This window comes from Coturnix japonica, chromosome 2 (genome assembly GCF_001577835.2).
Source record: "Coturnix japonica isolate 7356 chromosome 2, Coturnix japonica 2.1, whole genome shotgun sequence".
Lineage (NCBI taxonomy): Eukaryota > Metazoa > Chordata > Aves > Galliformes > Phasianidae > Coturnix > Coturnix japonica.
Window position 1 is genome coordinate 102,476,423 of NC_029517.1, and position 25,952 is coordinate 102,502,374.

Below are 25,952 nucleotides of genomic sequence, written 5' to 3' on the forward strand. Positions count from 1 at the left end.
GTGTGAAATCTAGAGTACACCTAAATATAAAAAAGGTTTTTTTAGGCCTGTACAATTGAATCTAACACATGTGGTAGTTTTGTAAAGATTGCCTTTTCACATCTGGGATGCAAAGTACACTATGTAAGATTCGCATGCCATCTGCGCGATGCAAGTGTTTTGTAAATTCACAAATCTCCATCTGGTAATGTAGTGCCATAAAATTAACTGACCATTACCAAAATCTCATAAAAGCCACGCAGGTGTCTCATAGAGTATCCCACCCTATTAGGCCTAGATAACCTGCACAAATCCACACACACAAATCTGTTTTCCAGTTAATCAGATTGACCAATACTTTTAACGTGCAAGATCGAAATTGCTTTCAATCCCTTAAACAGAGCAACTGGCATGAGAACTGTCGGAATTATAGTGCAGCTTTGTAAAAAAGTTCAGAGCTGCTAGGAGCATTGCTCTTCAATGAGACAATAAATCCTTCTTTTCATAACACAAAGTTAGATGCACGGGACTGAATGTTACAGCAGTCCCTTAATTTGACAATTTGTCTGGAATTTCATGTCACGTTATTCAAGAATATGTTGCGAGCAGCGTTACGAAAAGCATGATAACACTCCCACACGCTCTTTAAGACAGTAATAACGAGATTATTTCTAAAAAGCCTATAAAAGCTCTTAGCTGGCCCGCATTTCTTTTTTTTTCCCAACCCCCAAAAAAAACATCTGTCACGGGCTTACTTAATTGTATCCTATGCCTGACAGGGAAGCCACCCTGGGCCCCCCCTCCCGGGTCACCGGAAAGGCAGAGGGGAAAAAAAGGGAGTGGGATAACAGAACGACAATCGTTAGAGGAAAAGACTTAATTTTACTAAACTCATGATTGCCGATTAATACAAATAACACAACGTATAATTAATGAGGCTAACCAATTGAACGAAACAGAGAGAGAGACGTCCCCGAAACCCGACGAGGCCCTACCTGTGAGTCTAGAGCAGATCTACGGCTGGACACGCTTCCAACTCTCCGAGAACTCGTTCGACAGAGAAGAGAGAGAAGAAGGAGGGCACTCCAGCCTGGGAACGAGATTATACAGCGTCCTGGTCCCGTGACTTATCATTAACCCTGTTGTTCTCTGGGATATGTAGTCTTCTTCTGTGGACTGCACATTCAATAGAAGTATCCATACTTTACATGATGTTATGATGTGGAATACTGATACTGATAGCAAAATTACAAAACCATGACACATGACTAAATTAGTAATTGAGAGAGCTTATATCAAAATACCAAACAAAATACTCCAGACAGCTCCAATCTAAGTCCCTCTATGCTATTCTCATAAAGGTGATCTGAAAACTGAATGATAATTTGATGCAGCATTTAGCACCATTTTCATGTAAAATATATGCTTGTGAGTTTAATTATTAACATATTATTCTATAGTGAGCCTAATTAAAATTCATACTAAAGATGACAATAAGATGTCCACAACATTTAAATATGGGAGTCATCTACATACTGCAGCAAAATCACACAATTTGCATTGTGATGTATACACCCTCCTGGTACACTTCTTTTTTTTCCCATTAGTGTAATGAGGAGCACAGTAAAACAAAAAGACTCATAGATCAGACCACTTTGTCCAGATTATTTTAATAAGATTTTGCCATTAAAAAATATTTAAGACAGTAAATAATGTTGATTATCTTGGATTCTGACATTTGTGAAACACTGACTTATGGAACATCTGATGAAGTTTCACCTGCACTGTACAATGTGTTGTGTTACTTTGTGTCCATGAGTCCATTGGCTGAAAACATTAATGGGGAAGGATAGCTTCTTTGTTCAGTGTGGCCATGAACGCCTCATTACCCACTTAATGACTTGAGATGAACAAATTGATTTTCTAAGTTGTTGTCCCAGTACTGAACTTGGAATAGCAATTGTGGGTCAAACCAAAACAGAAACATCCAGTTTGATTTTGATTTACAAAGAAGCTTAATTTCATTTTGGAATGCTGCTCTCTCCCTTTCTATGTCATAGTGAAGCTACATACCAAAACAAAATCATAGTTCAAACTAAAAAAATGGAAATAATTTTCACACATTTTCTTGTTTGATATATATACACATATTCTTGGTTGTTTGTTTTTGGCATTGTTTGTTTCTCATTCTTTTCTTGCAAAGCTTTTCATCAGATAAATACAAGTAGCCCCTATCAATCTTTTGTTTACTTCCTGAATAAACAGCTTTCCTAGTAAGTGATGGCTTCATGGGCTTTGTCTTTACAGTCAAGACAGACAGATGCTGTGTCTCATGCACTTGCTAGCTCTAGGTTGAAAAAATGAGTAGCTGCTCTGATGGCTAAAATATCTCTCTGATATCTCTGATGGCTATATATATATATATATATATATATACACTATATACTACTCTGGATTTTTTGTCATGTCAATGTGCATCTTTCCTGAACAACTTCTGATTCAGAGAGTAAAGGCTGAAAAATGCCAGAAATCATCCTTCAATAGAAATACATATATTTTTCTTGTTGTGACTTAACTATTACAACTTGAAACAAACTGGATACTTAATGAAATCACTTGAGATGGTAAAAAACTGGATAGCACTGAATGTAAAAGTGAAAATACTTCACTTAAGGAGGATTAATGAGTAAAAAAGAAGGGTTTTGATTTGGTCATCTCATCAGCAAGGTCATTTCTTACTTATCTAGGATTAAAACAATAACTGAATCATAGAATGGCTGAAGCTGGAAGGGATCACTGAATCACAGTCATAGAACTGTAGGGATTGGAAGGGACCTCTAGAGGTTATTGACTCCAGCCCCCAGATGTTCTTAAAGATCACCTATCACAGAATCACAGAATGACCCGGGTTGGAAGGGACCTCAAGGATCATGTAGTTCCAACCCCCATGCCTGGCAGGGCCACCAATCTCCTATCTCCATTCTTCTGCCACTGGCCTGATGGCAACTGAATGATCATACAAGAATAGCTAAGGATTTGTTAAGATGCTTCCAGTGGTTTCCCAGTCTGAAGTCTTTATTTCACAGAATAGATCATGTTCCCAGGTTGGGGAGAAGAGTATTTGGACTCTCCCTGTTGGTCAAGCAACAGAAAGGGAAATCACAGGACAGGTTTGGCCAATGGTAAATATTCTCCTTCCGCGTGGTGGAGAAGGCTGTGCCTAGTTCAAAACACCACACGAAATCAGAAGAGACTACAACTCTTCACTGCTATTATCAATGCATTGCAACCATCCATGATCCTGGAGAGCTGCACTGAGCTGTTTTCACTAAGAGGCTAAATTAGATTTCATAAATTTAACTTGTTGTTATTATTTGTCTTTGTTTTGATTTCCTAAAGCCAAAGAGCTTCATTGACAAAGTATGCTATTTTACAAGAGGAGGTCTACCAGTTTCTATATTCACTCTTTCATTCTCAGGACAACACACAAAAGATAGTTTGAGTAGCTGTAGACAGCATAACAGAGCATTTATTACATTCTGACCATCTGAAGCTATTAGAAAATATACTTTGCTATCCCCCCCAGAAAAAGACAACTACAGAAATAAAGACCGCTATAATAAGGAGTGTGCTGTACATTTCAAGAGACACTGTAGTCCAGATGACCTCTTCAGAGTCAGCCTTAACAGCTAGACAGATGCATATGAAAAAAAAGAAAGAAAAGGATTCCTCAAAATGTCACGTTTTTGTGGACTCATTTTTATTTTTATTTTTTTAAATCACTTTAATGGTACTCCAAGCCCTACCAAATACTAGATAAAAATTAGGAGATCCTGAAGTACTGCTGGAGAATGTTGTAGAACAGCAAGTGCTGGGCACTCAAAAGACAAGCACTGAGTGAAGTGCTGTTGTTTTCCACTTTCCTTGCAATTTTTTTTCTATCAATCAGTCATCACTTTCTATGTGACCCTCTTTAACCTCAGAAAGCCCATGTACTGCAGGACTGAAGTTAACAAAACAAAACAAGCAAATGTATTCAGAAGTCCTGAGTAAATGATCAACACCAAAGTGCTGAGCCTGGTCAAGTTCTCAGGTAGTCAAAGGAGATCTGCTCCCACATGGATGTAGAGATCACACTGCAAAATGTGCTCAGCTGCTCTCAGGTCCAAGAATGATTTACAAAATCATCTATTGCATAAAGCAATGTAGCCAACATGATCATAAAATACCCTGCTATTTTTAGTAAGTTTTTAAAACCTACTGCTTTCTGCTGTTGTCAGTGTATTGCAGGTGAGACCTCTGCATTCTCAAGTATCTGAAAAGTGCATGTAAAATTTACCTATCTAGCACAAATGTTCCTGGAGCACACATGTCCTAGCACAAGTGAACACAAGTGTTCCTGGAGCACACATGGAGTTATAATTAGAACAGCACCAGGAACACTGAAAGACATTGTCCTGCAACATCTGGGATTCTGATTCATGCTCTCAAGATAAGAAAAGCTTGACTACTCTCATAGAAATTTCTGTAATTTCTGTACTTTCAGTACAAAATTATTCTATAAGACTGAGTCCCAAAAACAGTCTTCCAGTGAAACACATGATTAGCTATTTGCTGCAGTAATACTGAAATCTGCTGAAGAAGCAAAATTAACACACACACACCCTCAAAAACAAACAAATACACAAACAACCCAAAACAACAGAAGTTATCATGATATCCTTTTACCCTTATCATAACAAACACTGACTTCCAGAAACTGTGTTACAGCTGGTGGGCTCTCTCCAGTCTTTTTAAGGAATTCTTACATAGAAGAAAAAAAGCTAAACCTCATAGTTTATTCCCTAGCAGGCAAGGTGGCCTGCCAAAGGATCGATAGTCTTTGTAATTTTAGTCATTTTAGTTCTTTTTTTTTTTTTTTTTTTTTTTTTTTCCCCATCAATAAATTGCCAGTGTAAAGAATCATGAATGAATCATCATTAGAGAACAGATGTCTCTAGAGATGGAAAAATCTTTAAGGAAAAGAGCAGATATGGGAAGCCATTAATCGAAGACAGAGAATTCTGAGAATACAGCAATTTCCCCCCCGTCCTCATTTTTAAGACTCATACCAAACTGCCTGTATCTGACCTGTCAGAGAATTGGGCTAGCTGGATTTAGCTCAAAAAGAATCTTCTTGTGCATTTACAGAAGTATTTTAAAAAATAATAATAAATTTGAGCATAGAAGAGTTGAACTCCTGAATATCTGCCTTAGTGGTCTTGTTAACAACCGTGAAAAAAAGATAAGGCAATCAGAGATTGCACAGGTGTCAGTAGCCAGCCATTAACACCAAAAAGTAAGGTCTAACAAAGGATAGACAAGAAGGAAGCAGAGATCAAAGCTAGTGTTAGGATGTGGGGAATTTCCTAAGCTTGTACTTTCTCCCTTTCTTGATACTAAGTATACCATATATATATATGTATATATATATATATATGCCAAATATAAGGGTACCAGGGTCATAAGATGTAGAGTTTCACCTTAGATTGTTCCCAGAGCAAGATATCCTTTGCAGAATATCTTTTTTCTTTGCAAATTAAAAAAAAAGGAGTACGATGACAGAAGAAAAAGCTAGTAGGTAACCGCAAAGAGGAAGATACCTTGAGAAGTCCTCCAAAACATGGCCTCATGCAAGAGTGGCAGCTGCAGTGGGAAAGAAGATGAAATTGCAAAGACATCAAGATAGAGTTTTTGATGTAAGGTATTATTCAGTGAGAAGAAATAATGTGTAGATTATCATGCAAATGTCCAAACTGTCAAGCCACTGTGGGACTTATCTGTCAGACATGTTCAGTCCCCTTTCATGTCTTCCAATGAATATTCTCCCCTCAGCAGATTCATATAAAGGCAAACTGCCAACATTTTATTTTGGACATCTACTGATAAATGAAGTCCTTCAGGATAACACACAATCAGCATTTAGTATAATTTTCATTAAAATGTCAGGTCACTTCATCTTCCCAAAATGGCAAAGCATCCTAGAGTTTGATACCATGAAGTAAGTAAAGAAACAGGAGACTCTTCAGGGGTGCATGCAAAGCTTTGAAACTCTTATAGATACAGCTATTGCAGTCTTTTTCAAATATGAAGTAATACCCGCCTTCATTTCAGTGCCCTGGCTCACCATTGCAAACCAATTTACTCACTCAATGCTTATGTCAGCATGCCTGGAATCAAGGCATGCAATCTTGCATGGCACAGCAAAAGAGCATGGCTGGCATATTGTCTCTTGCTATGCAGTCCATTCCACTGAAAACGCTCTTTCAACCTCCGATTCTGTGGGTTCACAATGGATGGAAAGCAGAAGCTGCAAGGAAGTTAGCAGAAGTGCTGAGATCATAACCTCTCTTGTCATTTCAGAAGTTCACCTCTCTTTTCACATGTTGAGTTCCACTTCATAATATTTTTTCTCCATGTTCCAGCAGAGACAAGGCTTTGTATTTTTTTGTCTGCAAGTCTTTAGAATCATACAGAATTATTACATGTGCTGTTTTCCTCTTCTTCCAGCTAGGAATGCTGCCTTCGTGTTTTGCTAGGATGAGCAGATAACTCTGTGGTATACATTACTATTTAGAAGAATAGTTTACAAAGCATTGGGGAGAAAGAAAGCTTTTAACCTAGAGCTTTAAAAACACATAGGAAGTCTATAAAAATTGAAGACAAAACTAACACTGACAGCTATTGCCCAGGATTTTGCTTCAACAAAGTCAGCTGAGCCAAGACAGGAGTGTGATGATAGGAAAGGTAAAGGAATTGCATTAATGGAGGGAAAGCATTCAAGGAAAAGTCAGGGAAAAGCTGTAAGATAGCATGACACACGTATGCAACCCTGAGTTGCAGGGCACATCCTGCTACAGAGGGTAGGGCTGGCCTCATGAAGTTACTTGACACAGGTACATGACCTGTGATATCATTTGGAGGGAAATCAGACCTGCCATGGGGAGCTGAGTCCTGCACACCTACAATAAATCAGGGTGGTGCTTATCCTTGGCTGTCACTGCTGTTGAGCATGGCTGATACTCTTACAGAGAAAGAGAAGCAACTGTGTGACTGCTTTAAATTCTCTTGTAGAGAATCCAATTCCTGAGCAGTTTAATTGCAGTTGTGCTTTGTTACTGCAATTGCTGGTATGACCACCTTTACTTTTGTGAGGCTTGCTTAATGATTTCTCTGGCATAACATTTTTTAATTTTTAATTTTTATTTTTCTAAGAATAGACAGACTACCAAAGACTTTTTTTGAGGAATGGAGAAACATGATTAAAAATAACTCCCTGTTTACTAAAGTAAGAGAAACTCTATGGAGCTGTGATATGACAGCATAAGCCACCTATTGTTGAAGTGAACTCTTTCCATGACCAAATACTTTTACTATCATGACCTCCTGGATATAACATCTGAAGCCAGATAAATGTTCAAATTGTGACAGTGCAAACAGGAAGAGTTTTATTTTCTTCCTTCTTTTTTCTCCTTTCTTTCTTCTCTTCCTTACAATTGTTTCTTACTAAACTGGCATAAGAGACCTTATTATATTCCCTTCAAGGAAAACAGGACCATTCATTCCACTTTTAACAGAGATGGAATGACACTGACAATTCACATTTCTGTTGAAATACAACAACAGTGATGGTGATAAACTGATTACCGTTAGATCAATAGAAGAGGGGAAGGCATCATCCATTATTTATAACCAAGAGGCATTTTAACATTCTCCTACAAGCTTTCTATTTTCCCACCACTTCTCTTCCTAGGCACGTTCACTGGCTTCATTGCAGTTCAGGAGCTCAAAGACCAATGCTCAGTTAACTCCTGAGGTGCTCCATGTTGTCACATGGACTTTAAGAACTAAGCTGTAACATCCATACTACCAGTTCCGCCATAGCAGTGTCTTTCAGCCACATCCTGCTTCAGCCAGCATGGCTACCCTCTGCATCTTCATCCACCTAACAGCACTTTGGTTCTTCCATCTGGGAACTGAAGAAAGCCTCTTCCACCTACTCCTTTGCTTGTGTCCAGATAGCGCAGCAGTCTCAGTTACACCTGGGATGAGACCACTGCACATTGACATGACTACTGCCCACCATTATCACTCCTAATATCATGTCACAACCTATATCTAACTTGCTGCTTCCCTCTGTCTTAAGACACCTCTGAGTTCAAAGCAAACACGACAGCTGGCTGTCAAGCACAGGCATCTTGTCTGCAAAGGTCGTATGACCTCCCATGCATCACTGGTGCCACTGTAATTTCACAGTGTAAATACTGCCCTGCCTGTGACTTACCATTCCTGAATGTCTTCCCTCAGGAGAGCTTGTAAGATGCTGATCCAGGAAGCTGGTTAAGTGCAAATTTCCTTATAGGTCCCCTATAAGGAAAGAGGGAAGAATTTACAAAACATTCTCTGTAATCTTGTTAGATCATAGAATGGCTTGGGTTGAAAAGGATCTCAAAGATCATCTAGTTTCAAACCCCCTGCTACTTGCAGGGTCACCAACCACCAGACCAGAGCTGCCCAGAGCCACATCCAGCCTGGCCTTGAATGCCTCCAAGGTTCCTTCACCCTTCCTACCATCCACAACCTCCTTGGGCAACCTGTTCCAGTGTGTCATCACCCTCTGTATGGAAAAATTTCCTTCTAGTATCCAACCTAAATCTCCCCTGTCTCAGATTTAAACCATTCCCCTTGTCCTATCACTGTCAACCCACGTAAACAGTGAATAAGTAATATTTCTGTGATATTTACATCATTGTTTAGCTTATACCGGAATTTGCTTTCCTTTCTGAATTAGTTGAAGGCTCCAGACAGGATTTTTCTACACCTGCCCTTCTGGAACCAGAATAATTTATGTATAATTTTTCATTGTTTATACTGTCAAACATACGTTACATTTCCATGTCAAAAACCTCTGACTTCAAGTGCAACCCAATGGCTTTATGAGTAAATGATTTCCTAAAGAGATAGTGATCACATTCAAATGAATGCTCCAGTTTCATAAGGTCACCTCCCAGAGCATTAATGCCCTTTCAGTTTTCCATTAGAGAAATTGCAAAAGCTGAAGTTCATTCACATGCAAATGAAATGTTTCTACATTTTTGCCTGCTTTTTATATCATCTGTAAGTGCACTACCTTCACATTCTTCACTTAAATTCTTCCTAGAACAGTAAGCTTTTCTTACTGTATCTAGAATTGTGGCAAGTTAATCTTTGTGGATGAACATTGGGCCACATCATCTTTCATCTCTATTCCATGATCTGTTGAGAGTTCCTTCATCCCTCAGAACATCTTCTGTTTCCTCTTCAGTTGCTGTCAATACTTGCCCATCCAATGACTGGATGTAATCTGAGATTTTTTTACCCCCTTATGGTACTGTTATAAATTATATTTTTCACCCCACACTTTTTCCCACATTTTTATTCTTGTGACACTTTTTTCCACATAATTCTATAATGAAATAAAGTTTACTTCTGTAAGACCAGAGCTTCACTGACTTCAATCATCAGTGACTTTTCTTTGCTGATACTGTTTTCACTGGTGCACCTAAGCCTCAAGAAAAGAAATAAATAAATCAGTCCACATCCCATGGGACTTCAGATGGGCAGACTTCTCTTTATACTCACTCCCATGAAGATGTATTCCTCCTTCCTCTACATATCTCTGCTGATGCTTGTAAGAATCACTGTGGTGAAGTAATCTTTTTCAAGTGACAGATATTATTCTGCATGAGTTGTTTGTCCACTTTGAATTTCCCCAGGGGCTTGGGCTCTGTACACCGCCATGCTGACTGCTTTATGCTTTTCTTCCTCAGTCTCAACTGCAAACTTATATAATAAGTTTCATTTAATATCCACAGCATCATGACAACAGCCAACTTCCTCAAGCTTCAGGCAAGTCCTTCTTTGCTTTATAAATGCTAACTGCTTTCTTATAAGTAGATTTCTGTATTTCTGTAGATACTTGAAAGATCCTATGGAAAAATCAAACTGTGATCTTACTAGGAAGTGAACTGGGGCTCCAAAACTTCAAAACAGTTTTCCAACTTCCTGTCAGTCAGAAACATTGCTTTATTTTTCATTGCTTTGTAATGTCTGTTTAAAAACATATGCTGGACATGCTTCACTTTACATTGAGAGTAGCACTTGAGCTGCAACAATAATCTTTTATAATTAGCCTTCTCTGCCTGAGCTAATAGGAAAAAATATTTTTAACAACTGAAGCACTTTGGAATTTGTCTGATAGAAATTAAGTCACATTTTCAGAGGTACTTGAGGCTTATGGATATATACTGAAGTATAAGGCAAAATAATTCCAATTATCTCCTGTAGTTTGAAAGAATCCTAGTGTTGGCAAGTTGTTTAATGTTTCCAGTTTTCTATTTTAAATCTTAGAATGGTTTCAATTGGACTAGATGGCCCTTAAGGGTCTCTTCCAACTCCACTGTGATGAACAGGGACACCTAAAGCTACATAAGGTTGCTTGGAGACACACCCAACCTGACCTTGAGTGTCTCCAAGGATGGGGCATCCAGCACCTCCCTGAGCAACCTATTTCAGAGCCTCATCATCCTTACTGGAAAACACTTCTTACTTATACCCTCTTGGAATCTCTCTTCTTTCAGTTCAAAGTCATCTCCCCCTGTCCTATCACAACAGACCTTGCTAAGGGTCTTCTCCCTTCCTTCTTATAGCTCCCCTTCAGATACCAAAAGGCTGCTTTCAGGTCTCCCTGGAGCCCTCTCTTCTCCAGGTTGAATAGCCATATCTGTCTCATCCTGTCCTGGCAGGGGAATTATTCCATCCCTTCGATCATTTTTGTGACTCTCCTCTGGATGTGCTCCAATGGGTCCTTGTCTCTCCTGTACTTAGGATTCCACATCTGGATGCAGTACTCCAGGTGAGGTCTCACCAGCACAAAGGAGAGTGGCAGGATCATCTCCCTCAACCTGCTGACCATACTTGTTTGGATGCAGCCCAAGACCTGGTTAGCTTCCTGTTCTACAAGCACACACTACTGGTTTATGTCCAGCTTGCCTTCCATCAGTACTCCCTGGCAAGGCTATATGCTCCATCCTTACACCTCCAGCTTGTACTGACAACAGGACTTGTCACAACACAAGTGCAAGACTTCTTATTTAAATTTCTTGATCCTCGTGAAATTCACGTAGGCCCACTGCTCAAGCCTTTCTAGGTCTTCCTGGATGATACCCCACCCCTCAGGTATATGAATTGCAGCACACAGCTTGGTGTTGTCTGTTAACTTGCTGAGGGTACACTCAATCCCACTGTCAGTGTACTTAATGAAGAGATAAAAAAAAAAACCAAAAGCATCTGGACAGAAGACAGTAGATATAGTTACCTTTAACCAGTTTTGAGTCACCCAACAAAGGTAACAGTTACAATTCAGTAATAAAAGAAGGAACAACTTACCTACTTTCTGTAAATCAGGTCTCACTAAAAAACTCTCAATGGAAGCAAACTCCGAGTAGAAACATTTCCCATCTGGCTACCAGTCCTTAAAATGAGGTTAGGGAGGGACAGACCCTGGGACTACTTCTGGTCATATAGGTGAATTGTTTGCACCTGTACATCCAGGGCTACCAATACCCCTTCACCAGGTGCTTAATCACTGTTTCAGGCTATGACCAAACTGTTCCTGTACAGCATCTGTCTCAGTACAGACTCTTACGGGATAACACTGAAGTTTAGACAGATAACATCAGTGTTTTTTCCCTTGTCTACTAACACAATTATGCTGTCATAAAAAGTGACAAGGTACATCAGGCAAGACTTGCCCTTGCTGAAGCTATTCTGGTTTTCTGAGTTGTCCTTTCTACTCTTAAAAATGGGTGTGGCTCTGTCTTATTTACAGTGACCAGGGACTTCATCTGACCACCATGGCTTTTCAATTACATCAGCCAATATGTCCTTACTGTTTGTTCTTGGGAGAATTATTTGTTCAACAATCACCTTTGGCAAAGAATTTAATGTGTTCAGTGGTAGATTTCACACCGAGTAGGCTTTTGTAAAAAGAGCTCCTTCACAACTCAACCAGTAGATGTGTTATCTCAAATTTTTGTGCAAAATATAATGTATAAAAACACACGCATGTTAGAAGTGTGTTATTGTTAAAATAAAAGAAAAATATAAAAGGAACCAGAGGTCAAGCATCTGCAATGTTTCCAGACGTATTATTAATTTCTCACTAATGCTTTTAAAAAGATGTTGGCTTTGGTTGCAACCTCCAAGTTCTTTTCAAATTGCAGGATTTCCAGCAGAAACTGGTCAGGTTAGGTAAGAAATAACCTAACACTACTGGAAAGCTCTCCAGTGAACAGCATAAATTAACACTCTTTCCTAAGCTCCGATACTTTTCTGAGACAGTTATTGGTTTCAATAATAGAGAGATTTTAATTAAGTCGATGAACATAAGTGGAATGGATATGCACTGATGCGTGTGTGAAATACTATAGCATTTAAGAGAGAATGCAGGTTTTCTGATGACTTGTCTTCACCCAGCACATTGCTGATAACAAGGAAATAATCCCTAGAACAATGGTTCAGTGCAGGGAGTTAGCAATACAGATTTTGCTCTGGCATGAGCAGATAATTTCATTTTGTTTATTGCTGCCATTTGTGCTTCTAGAATGGGTTTTGTGGCTAAGCATGTCTTAAATAAACCCTAACTTCCTGCTCACTAGTCTGTAAGTAAATTGTGGCTTATTTTAAAGAGGAAAAATGTTTCAGCTTTCAACAGAAACTGCTGTCTGAATCGCTGAGTAACCACAGATCACTCAGTGACATCTGAGGAATATGACTAAGTAAATTTCAGAGCAGGACTAGTTTAATAACTTTGGATGCATGCAGACCCACTCATATAAAATATCACAGAATCATAGGATAACTGACATAGGAAAATGCCTCTGAAGGTCATTTGATCCCATTCATGGCTTAAAGCAGGGCAGACTTCAAAGTTAGATCCAGCTTTGAGTTTATGTCAGGTTGCTTAGGGCACTGTCCAGCTGAGACAGAAACATCTCTGCAGATTGGGATACAGCAGCCTTTTCACCTAACACATTCCTTTGTTTGACTACCTCAGTATGAAATATTTTCCTAATAGTCTGGCTTCCCACCCCTGCCTCCCATGTCCATTGTCTCTTGCTTGTCAGCCTATGCTTAGGTAGGGAGCACAGAATGGACTCAAGGTTCTCACTAGTGCAGAATGGAAGGATCACCATCTTGACCTGCTGATTACACCCTTGCCATTGCAAACCAGGGTACTTCTTCGACACAAGAACTTACTGCCTTTCAACTTGACCACCAGAATGTCTAAGTCCTCTTTTGCAAAGCTACTTTCTAGTTGCTCTGATTTGTTTCATGGAATTATTTTGGCTAAGAGAAAACACTTTGAATTTGTTAATTTGGGTCCCATAAATCCATTTTCTTTTCAGCTTCTCAGGATCCCTTTGGACTGACAATCCTTAACCTCCAGGATATCTGTTGCACCCCACAGATCGACACCATCATACATGTTCTTGAGACTTAGCCAATCCCTAGCATCACTCAGCTAATTTATAAATAACTTTCTGCCTATAGTATGAACCCCCAGAGAAAAAACATTATGGAATGACCACAAGGCAGACTTTGTGCTTCTGAGTTCAACTCTTTAATCTCAACAATCCTGCTAGAGTTTCACATGAACTGTATTCAAACTCTCCAAACAAAATCCTTCTAAAGGAAAAATATGAAACACAATCCCTAAATCCTTGCTGAACTAAAGGTAAATGACATCCACTGTTCTGAAAATTACATGATATTCAAGGAGGGGACAATAATAAAACACTTAGACTTTAACCAGGAGGATATACTTCAGCATACCTTCAGGTGGAAGGAGTTCTTAGCAGGAACTCTCCATAGGAAAACAAGCAGGCAGACTATCCTGTACCTACCCAGTAAATTTAATGAACTTTGGAGATATGACACAGCATATTCTCAGCTGTTGGGTGGAAAAAAACCCTCATTTATTGAAAGCTCCAGGTAGCAATACATAATGTGTAACTTCAATCCAATCTGAGAAGAAAGAGTGGAAAGTTTAGGTTTTTTAAATCAGAGGTAGATGTGAAATAGGATCACATCTTTCTGCTAACCATAATGATAGGAGATTTGGTGAAGTATATTTTTTCCCTGTTACTGATGTTAGGAAAAGTAAATAAAACATTTTTTTTTGTTTTGTTTTTTGAGGAGTGCAGTAGGAGAGTGGCATAATTGCCATCACTATTGTCTTGCAAAAGTGGAATTGTACTGCCTAAAACATAACTGCGAATTACTTTTTGGAACACCTAGTGCAAATGCTAAGGCAGTAAACTGCTGTCCCCCAGACAACTCTCTTTTAGAGACTCTATTGGAGCAGGTGATAACAAAGAAGCCAAAGGACTGAGATTATGCTTTCAGTCTTGTATCCATGCTTGGCTGATGAGAATGAAAGGGCTGGGAAGTTACACTGATGAGTGCCTTGCTTCTCTTTTGCCTGAACAGGCAGCAGAAATCATTTTCCAAGTGCAACTCTTTAAAGTTGCTTTGAAGTCAGAGTTAAGGTTGCAGCAAAGCAAGGCAGTGAGGGATAAAAGCTATGAAGTGAAGGGAGGTTATACAGTGGAAACAAGTGAGATGTTGCAGAGTATAAGCACATAATTTGTATAGCAAAGAATGCAAAGTTTACACAGCACTTAACACTGCCAGACCAATAAGAGCTTCAGTTCTGAGTGCTGATGTGATGAGCATTACTGGCTATCATTTAGCACTGCTTTATGTGCAAAGAACACAAAAAGAACACTAAAATGACAAAGTCACACAACCAGAAATGGGAAAAAAAAACAACAAAAAAACCCACCTTTTTTGCAGTATCCCACACAGCTTTGTGAGGTCTTGGCTCCACTTGGGATTTACCAGACCTCTGGGAGCAATGACTGCAGGCAGAGCTCTGCCTCTCACTATCAAACAGGGCTGTGGGTGATCTCCTGGGAGGAAGCAGCCAGCCAGCTCTAGGGATTGTGACTGATCGCAGCTTTTAAGAAAAGAGGTTATCACTGCAACTATACAAACCTATAAGGCATCGCAGCCTCTGAATGAGTCCTGGCATTAGTGCGCACATAGCTGCAAATTCTCACTGGGGCAACAAAACCACTTGCACTAGGAAAGCCTAACGTGAAGTCAGGTCCATGCCCAAAGAGTTGATACTTTCAATCTCCACCTTCAGCAATCACAGAAATACTACTGAAGTGCAGAAAAAAATACATTTTCCCACAAGCCCTTTGAGAAATCACTTCTCCACGCTCCATCTCCCCAGACTGTTCCCATGAAGGTTTGTCTGAGCTCGCTGTTGAAATATTTGAGCCCAAAACATAAAACAATGACAAGGTTATAGTAGTTGCAAATGGCACATCAGGCAGTTTTAGCTGTTGGTGATGCTGCTAGCAATGCCTACTCTAAGGACCACAGGGGAAAATATCAGCATGTTCTTTGCACTGCATAGTACAAAGCTCTTTTCTGCAAAATGGCTTTCATGCTTGTTTCTTAAAGGCAGGGTGGAAAAATATCAGGGAACTTAAAATGCTGCTTGATGCTGTAAAAGCAGCTTTCCCAAACAGTATCTTTTCCACAATGGAAAAGCATACATTTTTAGTATTAATCATACCTCTTTTGGTCTCAAAACATACTTCAAGGACATTCAACTATGGTTAAGTTTCTTATTACCAAGGCACTGCTGCACTAGTTAAAAGAATAATAAAAAATGATAATAAAACAGATCCCAGAAGGGCAGACACAAAGAGATTGTATTTGATTGCAGAGCTGACACATTGGTCTGCTCCTGTCAATTCAGCCCTGTGACTGTCTGGGACAAAAACACATGAAGCAAGCTTCCCTTCAGAAACAGAAGCTGAGTAATCCTACTAATATGTCAGAACAAGGACAGAGATTGAATTATGCAAACAATAAAAAGTAATTTTTATTTTTTCCACTGTCCTTCTCTTGTTTGGAAGAACAAGAGACTGCACGTGGATCAAAGATCCTGCTGACAGGTACTTACATAAAGAAACATGAGTTGCCTTGTGATGAAGCTCCCCACAGTTGAGTTTCCACATGGCACAGGTACTTAGCATTTTGTCTCCACTTAAGAACAAAGTAGGTCACAGAGTCTTCCTCACCCACCCTCTCACACATGCATTCCTGCTGCAAGAGATGAAAAGAATTGCAAAATGTCTTCACCAAGAGTACACTCAACAGGGTTCATTTATCAAGGGTGACAGAGACCATAGAAATTATTTTTGAAAGGGGTTGTGCTTAGAGCTAGGTGAAGGAAATTGTCCATTTCAAAATGAGGTTCCAACCTCAATGAAAAGAGTAAGATCTCAAATACTTAGTGAAAAAAAGTTGGAAACCTAGTTTCTGTTTAGCAGATAACCTTGAGAGAACAAGACACTAGAAGTCTATGATATCCCTTCAAGTACAGAACAGCTAACACAAAGGATTTTAATTTCTTTCTAGATGCAGAGAAATTTACTGGAAAAGAAATAATCTCTGACATACACTGTCTGAGTCAGACAACTAATGCCAACAAAATATTGCTTCAGCAGTTTTTTCTTGTCCTGGTCTAGGTTATAATCCCATCACAATAACAGTTTATAATCTCCTTTACATGCCTCTGAATGAATGCACATGCAGAAGCTTTGAGATGATTCCAGGTTTTGTTTAAGCCAAGATACAGCCGTCTTCTGTTCAACACCAAATAGGTTGCCCAGCACTATAAATAACAAAGTCTCCTTTTCTCCATCATCAGGTTTCAATCACAACACAAATATAATATGATTATAATTTTTGTGTAATACCCTGGCACTTCCATAGACACGATAAAATATCCTTTTTTTTTCTGCAAAGTCAGTAAGTCTCCTGAGAAGAAAGGCACAAGACCTTTTTTAATTGCTTTTCTTTGCCTGACTTTAACTAATGTTGTGGGCATTTCTTCTCACTGTGACAGTTTGGCTTTCATGGCCTCTTTGTTCTGGCACAGGGTTATCTTGTTGGAGAGCACGTATAGCAAGAGGTGATGGGTATAAAGTAAATCTTTCACATAGGTAGTGTAGAATCTCCAGTGATGAATCTCAGTCCAACAAAGAGACAGACTCCGTACGGTGCTTTTTGTTTAAAATCCCAGCTGCGCTGGACAAGAAATAAGTCACTGTACATTGTCCTTTTCAGGTCTGGCTTTTTGCATGCACTTGACTCACCCACTTCAACAGTCTTTCAAATCCTTCCCAGATTTGCCTCAGTGTCATCTCCTCTGCCTTCACTCCCATGCTCTAAACTGCAGTGTCCCACAGATCCATTGCTCTATGGGATGGGTGCAAGTCAGCTAAGGAAAACTTCAGATTTCTGCTACAGTGGTTAATCACAGAGACATAGAGTCATAGAGTGGCTTGGGTTGAAAGGAACCTCAAAGATCGCCCAGTTCCAACTCCCTTCTTTGGGCAGTGTTGCCAACCACCAAATCAGGCACCAGTTCAGGCTACCCAGGGCCCAATCCAACCTGGCCTCGAGTGCCTGCAGGGATGGGGCACCACAGTATCTCTGGGCAGGCTGTGCCAGTGCTTCACCACCCTCTCAGTGAAAAATTTTCCCCACATCTAATCCAAGTCTCCCCTCTTCTAGTTTCAAAATGTTATTCCTTGACCTATCACTGTCTATCCATGTAAAAAGATGATTTCCCTCCTGTTTGTAAGATCCACTTAAGGATTGAAAGGCCACAATAAGGTCACCCCTGAGTCTTCTCATCTTCAGGCATTAATAATTTTTTTGTAGAGATTAACTTTTAACAATTACTCCCAATTTTAAAGACTTGACATTTTTCCAGGAACTTTGTTCTCCTGATGCTTTCAAGCCACCAAAGTTGCTAGGTCACCTGCAGCCGTGGGCTGGAGGCTCAGGGAGCACTGAGAGACACAGCAAACTCATGGTTGCATGCCCCATTGAGCAGCACGTGCATTGGCCCTGCAGGCCTGGAGACCAGGCTTGCACTGTGCCCAGTGTGTTTTGCAGTTTCTAATTAAGCCCTAAACTACTTTCAGCTTTGATGATCTTCCCACTGTTTTGCCCTTCCCCCACAACTAATTTCAAACTGACATGTTCAGTGAGAAACAGGAATAGAAACAACGCAGCTTGTAGTTGCTGAGGAAAGCAGGATATGGAATTGTTTGCAAGCTGGAGTTTTCTTCAAAATCAAGACAATGGGGACAAATTAGACCAGTTTGCTTAAGATGGCTTCAATGATCACAGCAAGTTCTTAAAGTAACTATGAAAAACAGCCTCTAGAAACATGTCCCTCTCATGTGTGCCCTAACTTGCCCCACCTCAGGGGGGGTGCTCAGCCAGGAACTAACTCGCTGTTCTGGTTTTGCCCATTACTGACCTAGTCCAGAGGTTTTGATGGTACTTGGGCTACACATGCATGGGCTACTTCCAAAATGTTCCTGGGAACTATTTCCTTAAATATATATGTATGTGTATATATATATATATATATATTGCATCACCTTTTGAACTCTTCCCTTAGTACCATCTCAAACAAGATCCTGAATGAATCTACTTTATTTTGCAGTATATATCTTTCCTGAAATAAGCACCAGTCTGTGACTTGTGTGTGAAATGTTAAAATCAACAGTGGCAGATGCCAAGCAAAGAAGCACCACCAGGTTAAGGTGTCAGTCCAGAGCTGTCACTGCTCCTTGGACATTTTCTGTACATTGGAAATTGTATATTGTACATACATTTTGTTCAGCAAAGAGTTTCTTGTAAAGAAATAGTGAGGAAATCTTCCTTTTGCCCCAAGGTTACAGGTTATTTTGTTAGACCAGATGATATGACAGCATGATTCTATCAGGACAAATCAAAGTTTACTGAGCAAATCTGTGTTCTGTAACCCGATTTATTGGTGCCATCTGCCAACACCCATGAACAGATGCTCCGTAGGACTTCACTAACGTGCAATAATGACTGGGAGAAACCCATTGCAAATGAATGACTTTTAAAAGTTGCAGAGTGTTGTGGGAGAGATAACAAACATGAAAACTGTCTGGGAGAATGCATTTTAGTGTTTGTTTTTCAGTTCTATTTCCTTGACTGCAGTGCTTCAGAGCACGCTAATTTACATATGTGGGTATGTGGTGTAAAAATAAACGAAACACTCATGTTTTCCCGTGATTTTGCTCCAGTCTTTTGCTACTGTATGCTTCCAAGGAAAGAGAATATTTTGATGTGAGCAGTTCAAGTTCTCTGGACAGAGGTGTGAGCTATGACTGGTCCCCAAGCAGAGCCAGGCTCAGTCTGGGGTTGCTAAAGAGGATGGGAGCAGCTCAACCCCAGGACCCCACAGTCCCCAGCTCCTCCTGCCCAATGGGTTCCAGTGGTTGAAAGGATGAGGGTGGCACTCTGCCTTTGCTCCTAACCCATGCTGTAAGACAGCCTGCTCTGGCTGCACCAAGGGCCTTATACCACATGCTCTCAAGTGTGTTTTTAATAGAGGCATCCTATCCAGTACTTCGCACTCATAAAATCAGAGAATAACAACTTTCAATCACTGCCCCTGTTTCCATGTCTGGATTTGGATACAGAGTTAGAGAACTGAAAGCGTCCTCCCCTCATTGTGCCAGTCCATTAAAATCACCAACACACGGAAGTTCTCTGGGGAGAAACTATCACTGAACTATTAATAAAATCTCCCAGAACTATTAATACAGTCTGTGGGAGCTTTAATCCGCCGCAGGGACTGATTATGTAAGCACACAGGCATGAGGATGCTGTTTTTATCCTCGGTTTGAATGACCTTTTGGTTTAAACAGTTTTGTTTATGATTGAAATCTGCCTGAATCTAAGGGACGCTATTTTCATTCAAAAGGGATTATATTTCGTTTTGCATTAAACTGGCAAGTATGGTCTAGAATAAAGAAGGGCATTTGGATAGCAAGATGTGTGTTTACTTTTCTAATAGCTAAGGGTTGAAGCTATGATCTAGTTTAAAAAATGCCTATGTCACAAAATTCAGATGTTCCAAAGATGGAAATATGCTACAGCTTGTTGTGTTTTTTTTTTTTTGAGCTTGGGTTATTGTTCTATGAAGCCAATTCATACAGTTTGAAAAGATCAGCTAGATTTGTATCAAGTTGGATTTGTTCCTAATTTTTATATTCTGAAGGCTGTTTTGCATTTCTACCACACTGGTATGAGGAGATGCTGGAAGATCATCTTGATTTGCAGCTTTCAGAGCTGAGCAGTTCAGAACAACAAAACAGTTAAAGGCTTCCGAGGTATACTCCTGCCAAAAGAAATAGATGTCATGAAGGCAAGAACAGGCAGAAATAGTAAAAAAAAAGTCTCTCATTCACCTCACAGCTATCTCTCCTGAGCTATTTAGCAGAACACTTTGTATAGAGAAATTTCAGTCCGAGGCTTGTTTCAGTTCAGAAATTTTCAAGCACAGGAGTCTGAGAGGAGAAGGAAGTCAGTGTTCTCCACATTGTCTTCTGATCTGCAGCTGGGAGACACTTTTCTGACCTGAAACATAAAATGCACTGAGGTCTGTGTGGATTTTGGGGTATCAGTGGCAGCTTGACTGTGACACTCAAGTATTAATTTCTTTCCTTTGGGGAAGATGTTTAGAGAAACAGCTGAAAGAATTAAACCAACAAACTTCTGAAGGTGAATAAAGGCAAAAAAGACAAATGTTAGGTCCCATCTACAGCACCAGATTCACTCAGTCAACAGGAGCTATTAAAACCTCTGCATTGGGACAGTTCTGCCTCTGTGCGTTTGTCTATGCTATGTCAAAGATATCACTGTTAGAAGGTCAGATGTATCCCTTACTTTAGTCAACAGGTCTCAGTGAAAGAAGACCTGGTCTGGCTCTGAGATGAACTTGCTGCTCAGGTAGATACTGGGAGCCCCTTTCACTTGTTCTTCCCTGATAATGCTAAGTAGTAAGCTAGATAGATTAATGCTGGCTTGAGTGTGTTTATTCACACTGAAATTGCTTCTTTGAGTGACACGGAGTTACGTCCAGCCTGATTTTCAAAAGAAACATCAAGAGTGTACACAAATAAGTAGACCAGTTCCTGAGTGTCATATTTTATTTATACCATTGGAATAAAATGTGAATATATCCTCACTATTTAACAAGGAATCAGGTTAAGAAAGGCTCCACAGTCCCAGGGTCCTTTCCACAGTAGGCTCCAAAAAATACACCTCATTATAAAATACACCTTCTCACAGAATCACGAGACGTGAGAAATCAAAAGAGAATTCCTAACAGCACAAGCTCTCCAGCAGAAAATCAATTTCAGCTACTTTCACCTAGCCCCAGGGAGAGCAGCAGAGACACAAAGTGGGGTGTGGGAAAGGTCTCATACATCTTCCTAGAGCTGAGCAAGGCAGACCTCCAGACGAGAGCTTTTCTTTCCAAGACAGCTCTGCTCTAATTAGGGACTTCTGCAAAATTGGTATGTTGCAATTCCAAATTGTCTGGATGATTCCCATATCAAATTTCTTTGGTTTAAAAAAAAAATTATGTTTTCATCTTTGTACTAATTGACAGTCCTACAAATGCGGGTGGACTGAAGGATGAAAGTCAAACTGAGATTAATGTGCTTAGCAGTGCAAGAAACAAAAATAGCAGAAAGTTAAACACACACACACACAAATGTTTGGTTTTTTAATCATTATTTCTTGATCATCATACTGACTTTACAAAATTATTTGTGCATCCTCTGGTGCATCTTCAGAATAAAAGGATCAGAGTTGCCTTCAAATAACACTGTTATATAAGAAGCTTTCCTATAACACTTTATCATGCTGATGTACTAGACAGAATCTAGTTTATGGATGCAAAAGGCTACGTTGGGTTGATATAAATGTCATTTTCAACATATAAAGTACATGTTCTTCTTTTGACAACCTTTTGCAGAGGCAGCCTGCCAATTCAAACCTCCAGCTGGTTGTCTTAATTCTCAGCATTCAGACCTTTTTTGGGTAAGGTGGTGTGATTAAGGCTGGTATATATACATGTAAAAGAAAATATAACCCCTTGGAAATGAAGTCTGACTGGCATTTCTCTCTGAACACAGTGATTATTATCATCTGTATATCCTAGGGAGAAACAAACAAACAAAAAAAGTGTTCTTTTTTTGGCTTGATATAAATCTCTGTGTCTTAAAGCCACTACCATGCCTCCCATTTCTTACTTTTCCTGTGCTTTGCTTCACATCCAGACTGCATCTACCACACTGACCTGTGTTGTTATAGTGCAAGTTGGTACAGCTATGGCAGTTCCCAAAGAGCAAACAAATCCAGAACTTCTTCCTTAGAGCTACAGCTTGTGGGATATCAACTACTTTGATAAATATAGAATAATATTAATAAGGATGAGCATTCCAACCTCTTTGTTCTTTTTTTAATGTTATTCTTTGAAAAATTTCACATCTTCGGATTTTCATTCTCGTGGGAGGAAAGCAAATGAATATGTGAGCTTTGCATGAGATGGGAATTTTTGGCTTTAGTCCTGTCTAAAACACACTTTCTGCTTGTCATGCAATAGGAAGCCACTTCTGGCTTCACTTCATGGCCACACTGGGAGTCAAACACTAGGTGGGCTCAGAATAAAGGCCAGATTCTCCATTACTGTTTCTCAAGACAGCACAATTGCCATCATGGGAATCTGCAGCAGTCCAGTAGTTCAAATTAATCAGAGTTGTGTTCCAGAATTTTAACTGATATCCCAGCAACAGCGGAAGTGCAGTTATCTTCACAGTGGATTAACACCTCTACAGATCATCTGTCCTCCTTGGAAGGGCTCCTGCCTGTGGATCTGGCTACCCACTGGCACATGGATTTCATACTGAGATTTGTAATTATTTCAGCTAAACTGACATTTTTGAGGTTTAAGAGGCTTATACTGCTGTAATGCTAAAGACAAGAGTATCACTTAATGACTTCAGCCCCTCATGCACATTAAATGGGCATATTTTGTATGACTGCTAGGGCAACCCACAGCCCCTGCCTGAAGAGTATAAACAGTCCTTCATATCCACCCAGGGCAAGGGTGGAGGCAGGAGAATCTGGGGTGCCTACATAGTGCTAAATCTGTGGAATAATTTGACCTTGAAGCCATGCGGAAACTACACTGAGCAGGTGTATAAGGGGATTTTCAGTATCATCTCACAAATCCTCCCCATGCCCTCACCAGCTGTGCTCTGACTGTGATGCTCCAGAGAAAGCTGAGAAAAAGCCCTAGGATACCCCATGATAACTGCAGGGAATGAACCTGCCTGAGTCTGAAAGCTGTAGCGTGGCTGTATTCGCTGAGCTGCAGGGTGCAGAAAGATGGGGAAGGCTCCATCGGGATCTCCCTTTGCCATGCAGAGATGCTTTGGAAGTATGCTTGCATGCAGGAGCAGCAGTCATCCCGCTATTAATGAAAGCCAAAGACCCTGGGGTCTTTACTTATTGCCTGACATTTGTTAGAGGAGAGCAGCAGTACAAAATGCCCGTCACAATACACGGTAACCTTTCAAGGCGCACCAGCAACCTCCTCTCCTATTAAGCGTGCCAGGCTGCCCGAGCGGGTGGGCTGCTGCTGCTCACACCTCCCCCTAGGACGCTACCTGCATGTTAATGTGGAGGCTGTTTGTGCAGAGCCTCACTGCCCGCGCTTGGCTCGGCCAGTTTCCATGGAGCCGTCATGGTGTGCTCGCACTACACCTTCACTTATCAGCTTTTCCCACCCATCCTCCTCCCCAGAATACGCTGCTCGCTCACCCTGAAAGGTCAGCCATTGTAATGATGATTTTAGCAGGAGGGAGGCAGGGAGGCAGAAGGGTGAAAAGGTGAGTGGTGTGCAGCAGAGTGCGTGGGAACTGGGGCCTCGCCATGCACTGCACAATGAGAAACGAGAATGCTGCCCCTCGAGGGAGATGTGCTCAGCCCTGCGTCCTTCCCAGCCCAGCAGTCAGGTGCCTTGATAGGGTTGAAAGCATCTGGGGAAACTGTCTGGTGTAGCCCACTTCTTACATGATCAGCAATTGAGGTGGAGGGGAGAAGGGATGGTCTGCTAAGGGAAGAAACTGATGAAACGTTTCTGGGTTTTTCCCTCTTCCCACCTCCTTCCACTGCTTTCCAGAAAGCCCAGAGCTCAGCTGCTATTCCAGACAGAAAGACACAGTCTTCCTTCTCTGGCTTTCACCCTATTGACTGCCTGGCTAAAGCACTGCATTTATTAACTGTCTTCAATTTCTTTCTTTCTGTAGGACAGCTTTCCTGCCCGTTTTGGAGGAGTTCATTTTGTCAACCAGCCCTGGTACATCCATGCCCTGTACACGCTAATCAAACCATTCCTCAAAGACAAGACAAGGAAAAGGGTAATCACAAGGGGATGGGGGAGGTGGGAACTGGAGATCAGAAATAGCAGAACAGCCCCCTGCTTTCTTTGCTTCCATCTCTCTGCATTTCTCTTAGGGCCACAGAGAACTGTGGCTGTTATTAAAACATACACTTTGCAATAGTCTGGGCTGAAACAATAACTCAACCAGGGACCAGTGAGTTACCATTACAAGTATAGATCATTTTTAATGGGCTGTGCTCAGGGATAGAAAGAAGTGGTGACGTGGAGGGATTACCAGGTCTGGCTGAAGCCATCTGCAGAAGGAAACTTCAGCTCAACTCCTTTGTGGGAATAAACTTAAACATTTTTAACATGGGGCTAACTCATTTATTTCCACACAGGATGTCAGTGCCTGAAGCCTGTTTGCTCACACCACCCAAACCAAAGTAACATACTGTCCTGCAGTCACCTCAGCTATTTGTCCACCTAAGCACTTAAAGACATCATTGGATGGTCTCTCAGAAGGCCCCATACCTTACTGGGGTTTGCTTGACAGGTGGGATATAGGTGTTGTCACTTGGAATGCACAGTGGCATTAGCGAGTCTGATGTAGCTGAAGCTGCACAAAATGGCTGCACAGAGAGATGCATAAGACTGGAAGTACCAGTCCTTGTGTTCAGGGATGGGAGATCCTCCCTAAAGCTGAAGGCCTGTTCCTCACATTTTGTCAGTTAGCTCCACTAGCTCCCTGCTGTAGCCTCTTTCAGTGGCAGCAGTCAGTCATTTCCGACCTGCTCTTCACTTTTTCCAATATGCTCCTTAAGAAACTGACAGTGTCATGTGCCAAAAGTAAGTGAATTTGGCTTTTCTGAAGTGCAGATGGCATCAAAATAACTCTAGCCCCACACACAAAAGCTTATCCCTGCCTTCCCACCCACCCCAATCAGCATGGGGTGCTTCAGAAACTCCAATTGAAACTGCAGTGGGAACTGATGGCACCCCACACTTCATTAGTGCTGCTATTATTGTACTTAATGAAGCAAGAAAGCAATGCTAACTTTGACCTTTATCTTTTTTTTAAAGATCTTTCTTCACGGCAACAACCTGAACAGCCTTCACCAGCTAATACACCCGGAATGCCTGCCCTCTGAGTTTGGGGGGACTCTTCCCCCGTACGACATGGGGACGTGGGCTCGAACGTTGCTTGGTCCCGACTACAGTGATGAGAATGAGTACACCCACACCTCATACAACGCCATGCATGTGAAGCACGCATCCTCCAGCCTGGAGCAGGAGGACTCTCCCAAACCCATGAAAAGGTTGGTGATGCATTGGGAATTGCCTCTATTGGTCTCACTGGGGGTAGGCCAGGCAGGGAGGGCTGGGAGAGGGGCTGTGGCAGAGCTGGCAAACATTGATGGTCAGGAGTGGTTCACCCTGGGCTGTGATCAGGAGAAAGCAAGGCTCTCCGTGGAACCATAATTACTTGTCTGAATGCTGATTACTGGGAACAAAA

At 40.8% G+C, this 25,952-nt stretch overlaps 1 protein-coding gene across 2 annotated transcripts in view; it reads left to right on the plus strand.

The window, feature by feature from the left end:
- CLVS1 (clavesin 1) overlaps positions 1 to 25,952 on the plus strand; it is a 94,147-nt gene that overhangs the window by 55,030 nt on the left and 13,165 nt on the right. For both annotated transcript variants that reach the window (XM_032442739.1, XM_015855663.2), the window contains 2 exons: positions 24,363 to 24,473; positions 25,520 to 25,755. In XM_032442739.1, the coding sequence (XP_032298630.1) occupies positions 24,363 to 24,473; positions 25,520 to 25,755 (347 nt within the window). The remainder of the gene's footprint in view (positions 1 to 24,362; positions 24,474 to 25,519; positions 25,756 to 25,952) is intronic.